This window comes from Limulus polyphemus, unplaced genomic scaffold (assembly GCF_000517525.1).
Source record: "Limulus polyphemus unplaced genomic scaffold, Limulus_polyphemus-2.1.2 Scaffold10147, whole genome shotgun sequence".
Lineage (NCBI taxonomy): Eukaryota > Metazoa > Arthropoda > Merostomata > Xiphosura > Limulidae > Limulus > Limulus polyphemus.
This window is the reverse complement of record NW_013675757.1, coordinates 1-10,360: the sequence shown is the minus strand read 5'-3', so window position 1 is coordinate 10,360 and position 10,360 is coordinate 1. Positions and strand designations below refer to the sequence as shown.

General features: G+C 34.7%; 1 protein-coding gene across 1 annotated transcript; it reads left to right on the top strand.

Moving 5' to 3' along the window:
- The first annotated feature begins 3,313 nt into the window (after window positions 1-3,313).
- Window positions 3,314-8,036, top strand: LOC106476259 (tRNA-dihydrouridine(47) synthase [NAD(P)(+)]-like). Its single transcript, XM_013936923.2, has 2 exons — window positions 3,314-3,551; window positions 7,055-8,036. Exons 1-2 carry the CDS (start codon window positions 3,454-3,456, stop codon window positions 8,016-8,018), a joined length of 1,062 nt encoding a protein of 353 aa, XP_013792377.2. The 5' UTR covers window positions 3,314-3,453; the 3' UTR covers window positions 8,019-8,036.
- Window positions 8,037-10,360: the final 2,324 nt, after the last annotated feature.

Here is a 10,360-nt window from a genome sequence, read left to right as displayed (position 1 = left end):
GTAAATGAGTTTATATGATGAATTACCAGTGATGAATTACATAAATGAGTTTATATGATGAATTATGTAAATGAGTTTATATGATGAATTATGTAAATGAGTTTATATGATGAATTATATAAATGAGTGTATATGATGAATTACATAAATGAGTGTATATGATGAATTACATAAATGAGTTTATATGATGAATTACCTGTGATGAATTATATAAATGAGTTTATATGATGAATTACATAAATGAGTTTATATGATGAATTACCAGTGATGAATTATATAAATGAGTTTATATGATGAATTATATAAATGAGTTTATATGATGAATTACATAAATGAGAAAAATAATATTTATATTTACCGTCTCTATCGCGACTTAATGTCAACACTTTAGTGTTCGTATCCGATGTATTTCTTTATCCGTGAAACTTAAGTTTACGTTTTCTAAGTTAGTAAAATAAATTTCCACTTTCTTACAAAACTTATGTTTTAAAAAGGGTCTTACACTCTTAAGTAACCAAGTTATCTAATATCTGTCAGATGACATTCTTAAGTAACCAAGTTATCTAATATCTGTCAGATGACATTACTTTATAACCAAGTTATCTAATATCTGTCAGATGGCATTCTTAAGTAACCAAGTTATCTAATATCTGTCAGATGACATTACTTAGTAACCAAGTTATCTAATATCTGTCAGATGACATTACTTAGTAACCAAGTTATCTAATATCTGTCAGATGACATTACTTAGTAACCAAGTTATCTAATATCTGTCAGATGACATTCCTTACTAACCAAGTTATCTAATATCTGTCAGATGACATTCCTTAGTAACCAAGTTATCTAATATCTGTCAGATGACATTCCTAAGTAACCAAGTTATCTAATATCTGTCAGATGACATTCCTAAGTAACCAAGTTATCTAATATCTGTCAGATGACATTCCTTAGTAACCAAGTTATCTAATATCTGCCAGACGACATTCCTAAGTAACTAAGTTACCACAGAAATAAACCCCGTATTTAAAAACAAAGCAGTATAATAGTGAACCATCTCTGGAAGACGTAATGTAACACTGCTGTTCATTGTTCCACTTACATATTCGAACAAAACATGTCGTGTTATATTGTCATATCGAGTGATTTACTGCGAGGCTTGAGAGTGAAGATATACTAAACCATTAAGCTAAAAAACGTACACCCAAATTGGCTTACAAGTGAACCAAAAACTATCTGACAAAACAAACTCTAGTTAGGGAAAAAATACACCCAAACTGGCTTACAAGTGAACCAAAACTAAGCGACAAAACAAACTCTAGTTAGGGAAAACATACACCCAAACTGGCTTACAAGTGAACCAAAACTAAGCGACAAAACAAACTCTAGTTAGGGAAAACATACACCCAAACTGGCTTACAAGTGAACCAAAAACTATCTGACAAAACAAACTCTAGTTAGCGAAAATAGAAAGTAAATATTACAGAAAGGAAGCACACTCTTTATATACAGTGTACATCAGTTTTCACTTCCATGTGACAGTAGACTTTAAGCGATTTTAAAGTTGCACTCGATAGCTCCAGTGGATTTTCATAAAAATACTTTTATTACAATTTCCTGCAAGAAAGGTACACCACCAGACAAACGGAAGAGCATGATTTTTATGGTCTCAAACTGCAAAACTTGGTCATTTTAAAATATTCAGTAATTAATTTACAGTAAATAACAGAACTGTCAGACTATAGTTACAACTTATGCTACAACTACTACTAAGTTTTTAAACTTAAAAGTTTGCTATGTGTTTTAATCCTATTTCAAAGTTTAAGTCAAAAATTTAATCCTCATTCTATTTCAACAAACGTTTACTTGAAATATTTGATATTTATTATTTTATCATGATATAACATGAAGAAGATAAAACAATTATTTCTGCACGGATCTAGGGACACTTATTTGTATACGTGGGAGTCCGCACAAATTTTTCAGTCCAAATCAAGGGACGATGGACTTGCCTTCAAAGTTTTGCTATTACAGGCAAGTTCCCAAGAGTCAGATTTGATGGATTTAATATTTGTAAGGTTAGTTTAAGCTATACTGCAGACGTGCAGCTATATATATATATATATATATATATACTCCATAACAGTAAATTTTGGTTGACCCCAACCACGCTGTTTCATGAGATGTATGCAAGACTGCGCCAGGGTCTTTGATAATCTGTTGCTAATGTTGCCAGCAGGTGGCAACAAGTTGACCCCGATCATTATTTCTTTGTTTGTTTTGAACTTTGCTCAAAGCTACTCGAGGGCTATCTGCGCTAGCCGTCCTTAATTTAGTAGTGTAAGACTAGAGGAAATGCAGCTACTCATCACCACCCACCGCCAACTCTTGGGCTACTCTTTTACCAAACGAATAGTGGGATTGACCGTCACATTATAACACCCCCACGGCTGAAAGGGCGAGCACGTTTGGTGGGACGGAGATTCGAACCCGCGACCGTCAGATTGCGAATTGAGTGCCCTAATCACCTGGCCATGCGGGCCGACCCCGATCAAACTGTGTCAGGGCGCAGGGGATGTCGGTGTTTTTGATGACCTAAGTGAGAATTACCATCTCCAATATCCAAGAAGCCGTCGTGGTAGCGAAGTTTTATATATTTAGCTACAGGGTAGGTATTTAGAGATTTTAAATAAAGCTGTTGACAAACCTGGCGACTTTTATGAGAACTGAAAATTAAGTGTAATAAGTAGAGCGAGATTGTGAAGGAATAAAACTTGTAAATTCATATACATATACTGAATGAATAAAGAAATAATTATGTTTCTCATTTTCCAGGGGGTGGAATAAGCGCCCCTCCCCGGGCACACCCTCGCGGATTTATCGAATTTTTTTTAGAGTTTTTCTGCCCATCTCAAAGTAAATGTCTAGACCTACTGTAAAGTTATCATCCCTTGAAAACATAATGATTTGTGTTTTGTATTTCAAGCCATTCTCTTTCTCCTCATGGTTTTATTACCGCACCTCTCTCTCGTCGATAACTCGTAATTCATGAACAGCTTACTGATGACGCTGAGTTTGGAAAACACCTGGAGTAACTATCAAGTAAAGTGTTTGTCAAGCTAGCCGGATGAATAGCCACGGCCTTTTAATTAACCATTTTACTCTGCAAATTAAGCAAATATTTACTATTCTGATTAGTTATCTCGCAGAACTTGATCGCTTATATGTATGTATATTTATTATTTACATTATTTATTATTTCATGAAAATTTATTGTTAAACAAAGTTGATTATAATATGCGAAATTGTTATCAACAGGCGGCGCTTTATTCGGTAATGATACCACATGCAAGACAAGTTTCGGTGACATCAGTTTCGTTTCTGACTAAGTTGGTAATGTTTTATTTTAATCCATATGCTTCTCTCTTGAAGTAAATAAAGAAAATTAAAGGCAAAATGTCCGACTCCAGTGAACCTAGTTTGCAGAAGAATGACTACGAAGAAAATAAAGCAAGGGACCGAAATCATTATGGCGTTGCTTCTGTAAAATCAAAGTAAGCTAAGCTGAACCTTGGGAAGTCCTCGTATCAAGTTTAGGCTTACTAGCGTGAAGTGAATACATTACATTACAGTTAAATTACAATTCCATGTTATGGTTCTATGTAAATTAGAAAAGTTATAGTAACTTTAGCTGTTGAGGAAATCATATTTTAACCTATGTTAAATCTGCGACCAGTGAATAATAATTTCTGTTCAGCGTAAAATCACTAAGAGTTAGACCGAAGCTAAAAGTTACTTGGTTATGCTATTCTTATGTTTCTACTTAAAAAGATTAGATTGCATTGTTTCATCAGTAGCATACCCACACTGTTAACAGTATTTATAGCCGTAATCCTAATAATAATTTAAAGGGTTCAATCACAGTTTTAACCCATAAAAGTGACTGGTAATTGTATCAACATGTACTATGAAAGGAAGTACTCTATCGTAATTAAAAGTAAACTTGATAAATCGGAGTAAAATTTAATGAAAGTACAACGTTTCACCAGGTTAACCTGGCATCATCGGGTACGTCAACTACAATGAATTAATTGAAACTACAAATATATATATATAATAATACAGTGCAACGGTACATTGAACTTTGATTGGGTAAATTTAACAGTTTAGGAGACTGTGAAAATATTTTGCATCTTTACATAATATCACACAGTTTACCCCTGAAGAAGAAAGGTCCACCTTTCAGAAATGCTTGGGTTATAGGGTTTTTATATTAAGATAACATAATGTGTGTAGGGACAACAAGGGACCTATTGTTCCATCTTGGCTGTCCCATCTTCTAAACTAAAACTATCAAATAAATAAATTAAAAAATAAATAGAATAAAAATCTTAAAGCCAGCCCTTATCATTCATATAGTTATCAAGCTTTCTCATAAACTCACCATCCTGTTAGAAAAATAAAACTGTCTTAGTTGAAGATGACTCCTACCCTGCCAAAATTTATATATTTGCTTCCCCTAGTATTACTATTCTCACTGTTAAGTATGAAAAAATATGATGCATCAACACTATCAATTTCCTTTACAATCTTAAACTCTTCATTTTTTGAGATAAAACAATTTCAGAGATCTTGATCCCTCCTCATATGACAACCCCTCCATCCCAGGCACCATTCTAATAACTCTCCCCTGAACCCTTTCCAACAAATGTCCTTCCCAAGATAAGGAGTCTAAGACTGAACACAACGCTCCAAATGTGACCTAACCAGTGACCTATACAAGGAAATTATAACCTCTTTAAAACCTGTGTGCCATTTACTTGCCCAACTCACTAAGTTATCTAAATACTTTCGTAAATCAGCAGCATCCTCTTCACAGCTAGCAACATCCAAGACCTTAGTATTATCTGCAAATTTAAGTAATTTATTGACTGTTCATTCATCTATGTCATTGACTTAAATCAAAAAGAGCAAAGGCCCTAAGACTGAGCCCAGAAATACCTTACTTGTGACAGTCTGACTGACCTCCATTTATAACAACCCTCTGCTTTCTTCCATTCAGCCACTCTTCCATCCAATTAGCTAACTTATCCCTCACACCTATAGAGATAATTTTTTTACAAGCCTTTTATGTGGCATTTTGTCAAAGGCTTTCTGAAAATCCAGATCCACCAAATCTACACCCTTACCCTCATCTACATAACCAGTAACCTTTTCAAAGAATGTCAAAAGATTTGTAAGGCAAGATGTTCCCTTAGTTAAACCATGTTGATTATCTAATAAAATTCTAAACTTTGTTAAATGACTTTGCAAAGCATCTTTTAACAGACTTTCCACAACTTTTCCCACAACTGACGTAAGACTAACAGGTCTGTAATTACTAAGACAATTTTTATCACCATCCTTGAAAAGAGGAGTGACATTAGCTAACTTCCAATCCTTTGGTACCTGCCCACTACTCAAGGACTTACAAAAAATAGTAGCAAGTGGCTCAAATCTCCAATCCTTAACCTCTTTCAAAACCCTTGGGGAAATATTATCTGTTTCAGGAGCTTTATCATTCCTAAAACTTTCCAATTTGTTTTTAACAAGCTCAGAATTAATGCAATCATATCTTCCAACCTAGTTTCAGTTTATCATCTCTTCAAGATGAGGAATACTACTTAAATCTTCATTGGTAAAAACTGAAGAAAAAGTAGAATTTAATAACCTACCACCTCATAATCATCAGATACAAGTTTTCCTTTATCATTCCTCAAGGGTCCTACCCTCATCCTAACATTTTGTTTACCCTTAATGTACTTAAAGAAATCCTTACTGTCAATTTTTATGTTTTCAGCCAACCTTTTTAATGTCCTGTTTTACCAACTTTCTTGATCTTCTAAATCTCCTATCATACCAGTCAATTTAAATTTCTTAAATTTGTGATACTTTTCTTTTATCCCTTGTACCCTTAATCTTGAGCTGTAATGAAAAATAAAGTACAGATGAGTGGAAAGATGAGTAGATAGAGCTTGGTCACTAGCTTAAGTTGCTATATAAACATGCATGTGGTTCTTTGGAGTATGGAATTAGTATTGACATTTTAACAAGGTTCAAATAGTGTGTTATCTTGGACTAAACATCAGTTTGTTTTTTAGTCTTTGTATATACTGAATTGTATGCATATATACAGATATTTATTTATATAAGCTGACTGAAGAGTAGCTTTCACCTCTGTTATATAAAGTTTCTGAAAAGCTACTCTTCAGTCAGCCACCTATGTCAGAGACTTTATATATAAAGCTACTCTTCAGTCAGCCACCTATTTCAGAGACTTTATATAAGCTGACTGAAGAGTAGCTTTCACCTATATCAGAGACTTTATATATGCTGACTGAGGAGTAGCTTTCACCTATAAAAGAGACTTTAGTTCAACTAAAGTTTTGAAGTAAAAACGTGGTTGAATCTTTTATAAGCATAGCTAATGTTTTTTTCATGTGATATGTTATTTATCATACCGTACTACCCCCAATATAAAAATTTACACACGGCATAAAGATACAGTGAAAGACTTTATTAAATCTTGAATTTAGTCATGTTTACTTTTTTTTATTCATTGCTGTACCTTTATAAGGCTGGCACTTTTGAACTCTGGTTCCAGTGGCACAAGCAGATGAGAATGGTAACCCATTCCTTCTGGATAGGATGTCAGTTCATCACAGGTTAACCTTCAGCTAACACCCAGGTATCCATCCTACAGCTGGGTTGACTGAATCAAGTAGGGTAAATTTTTTTATCAAGGAGTTGACAGCACAACACGGGCCAGCCTTGAACTTGCAATCATTCAACTACGCGTCCAAAGCAAGGAGCCACTGAGTCACGCTACCACACAAGTTTGCTTTATAGTGATCAAAAATTTACTTATTACTTACTGAAGAACTAGTATATTTGAAATGTAATGTGTGTAGGTGTGTGTATGAATGAAAAGTTTTGTTTTAAGTATGGCAAGACCTTGTATGTCACTTATACCTGTTACATTCAGTTCTGTGAACTCTTTCTGACCTCTTGAATACAGTTTCATCATTCAGGATCATGCCAGAGAAGTAAATCTAGAATTTGTGTCAAAAGCTGACAAACGTAAAATAGAAGACAACAATGAATCTGAAGACCCACCAAAAAAAAAGTTGAAAGGACGGAACAAACAGAGACGACAAAAGGCAAGAATTCCTAAAGATGAAAAGTTGTGTTTAAAATTTCTGTCTGAAAACAGTTGTCCGTACGGAACCTCGTGTTGTTTCAGTCATAACATTGACTCTTTTCTTGCTCATAAGCCTCCAGATCTTGGTACAAATTGCTACATTTTTGAAACATTTGGCAAATGTCCGTACAGCTTTACCTGTAGGTTTTCTTCACAGCATCTATCAACTGACAATAAAAACATCATCAATCATGAACTTTATAGCAAGATGAAGGATAAAGTTTTAACAGTGAATGCTTTGCCTAAAAACCTGCAGGTCAAATTGCGAAAAAAGGAATATGATTTCTCTAAATCAGCAAAAGTACTGAAACTTATAGCTAATAAAGTATACAGAAATATAACAAAGTCTGAGAGCACCAAAAAAAGTACATTTAATGATGCCAAAACAATAGATCTTAACACAAAAGAACATTCCGAAGAGCCTGTTATATTCAAACGTGACACTATTCCAACACCAGAACAAACGAGTGATGTGGTAAAGGAGGAACCAAAATATAAACGTGATGATATGAAGAAAGAAAATGAAATATGTGATTCTGAGAAAGATAATTTGAAAGCTTCAGTTGAACCTCAGTCATCCATTACAAACCTGAGTGTTATTCCAAGAAACTGTGCCACCATTGCCGAGGCTGTTGCAGAAAACAGTGATGTAACAGCTGTAAAGGATAGTTCCGTGACATCAGTGGAAAACCCACCATCGCTCCCTAGTAAAACGTTTGGGCCCATTACGGACGAGGAAGTGATTCGCGTGAAGTTGTGTGAGAAAAAAAAAGGTATGTGAAAGAACGGCATGAACTAACACAGATTTTTATTTACTTTTCGCTCTGAGAACTCCTTTAAATTATTTGTTTCAGATTCTTCTTTTAAATATGAGTATTTTCTTTTATAGATGGTTGATAATATAGATTTTCAAAATATGTGCGTTGTAGTAGCAACATTTACAATTTATATATCTATGGAGAGAGAGAGAAGTGCGTGATTTATTATAGGATCCAATATAAAAATCATGAATATAATTGACCCGTTGACTTATTGTGAAATTTTGAATGCTATAACTTGTTTAGTGTGTTGTACGTTAAGTTCACGTTTCCTACATGTTATCTAAGTGAATTTTCAATTGAACGTGCTTGATTATTAATTTAAATTATTGAAATGCCAGTGAATTGTCGTATTTGGTTTTTTTAGGGGCTAAGTGTGGCATGCTGGACTGAGTATCCGAGGGTCCATGGTTCATATCCCATTGCCATAAAATTGCTCACCACACATTAGGGCTGTAGATGCATTATAAGAGTGATAGTAAAATTCCCTTATTAAAATAATGTGTAGCTTTAGGAATAGCTAGTTCAGGTAGACTATGTAGCTTTAGGGATGGCTAGTTCAGGTATACTGTGTATGTGTAGCTTTAGGGATGGCTAGTTCAGGTAGACTATGTGTAGCTTTAGGGATGGCTAGTTCAGGTAGACTATGTAGCTGTAGGGATGGCTAGTTCAGGTAGACTATGTAGCTTTAGGGATGGCTAGTTCAGATAGACAATGTAGCTTTAGGGATGGCTAGTTCAGGTATACTGTGTGTAGCTTTAGGGATGGCTAGATCAGGTATACTGTGTGTAGCTTTAGGGATGGCTAGTTCAAGTAGACTATGTAGCTTTACGGATGGCTAGTTCAGGTAGACTATGTAGCTTTAGGGATGGCTAGTTCAGGTATACTGTGTGTAGCTTTAGGGATGGCTAGTTCAAGTAGACTATGTAGCTTTAGGGATGGCTAGTTCAGGTAGACTATGTGTAGCTTTAGGGATGGCTAGTTCAGGTATACTGTGTGTAGCTTTAGGGATGGCTAGTTCAGGAATACTATGTAGCTTTAGGGATGGCTAGTTCAGGTATACTGTGTGTAGCTTTAGGGATGGCTAGTTCAGGTATACTGTGTGTAGCTTTAGGGATGGCTAGTTCAGGTAAACTATGTGTAGCTTTAGGGATGGCTAGTTCAGGTATACTGTGTGTAGCTTTAGGGATGGCTAGTTTAGGTGGACTATGTGTAGCTTTGTATTATTTTCTGAAACAAAGAAATCTTGATTTTTAAATTGTTAAAATTTTTACATTAAAAATGTATATTTGTGTCCATGATATTCTGAGAATTTATGTTGTATGTGAACTGTAGGATATAATGGAATTAGTTGAATTCTGGACTTGTTGGATATAATGGAGTTGATGCTATCGACTTGTTGGATATAATGGAGTTGATATCAAACAAGTCGATAATGAACAAGTCGATAATGTCAACTCCATTATATCCAACAAGTCGATAATGTCAACTCCATTATATCCAACAAGTCGATAATGTCAACTCCATTATATCCAACAAGTCGATAATGTCAACTCCATTATATCCAACAAGTCGATAATGTCAACTCCATAATATCCAGCAAGTCCATAACATCAACTCCATTATATCCAACAAGTCGATAATGTCAACTCCATTAAACAAGTCGATAATGTCAACTCCATTATATCCAACAAGTCGATAATGTCAACTCCATTATATCCAACAAGTCGATAATGTCAACTCCATTATATCCAACAAGTCGATAATGTCAACTCCATTATATCCAACAAGTCGATAATGTCAACTCCATAATATCCAGCAAGTCCATAACATCAACTCCATTATATCCAACAAGTCGATAATGTCAACTCCATTATATAATGGAGTTGACATTATTGACTTGTTGGATATAATGGAGTTGACATTATTGACTTGTTGGATATAATGGAGTTGACATTATCGACTTGTTGGATATAATGGAGTTGATGCTATCAACTTGCTGGATATTATGGAGTTGATGTTATCGACTTGTTGGATATAATGGAGTTAGTCACTGTGTACACTTGTTGGATATAATGGAGTTAGTTGACTGTGTACACTTGTTGGATATAATGGAGTTAGTTGACTGTGTACACTTGTTGGATATAATGGAGTTGACTGTGTACACTTGTTGGATATAATGGAGTTGACTGTGTACACTTGTTGGATATAATGGAGTTGATGCTATCGACTTGTTGGATATAATGGAGTTGATGCTATCGACTTGTTGGATATAATGGAGTTGATGCTATCGACTTGTTGGATA

What these genes read in the sequence shown, in the direction of transcription:
- LOC106476259 (XM_013936923.2), top strand. Translation starts at nt 3,454, where the DNA reads ATGTCCGACTCCAGTGAACCTAGTTTGCAGAAGAATGACTACGAAGAA. An exon ending in GTTGCTTCTGTAAAATCAAA is followed by an intron (nt 3,552 to 7,054) that starts GTAAGCTAAGCT and finishes TCTTGAATACAG; the next exon opens with TTTCATCATTCAGGATCATG.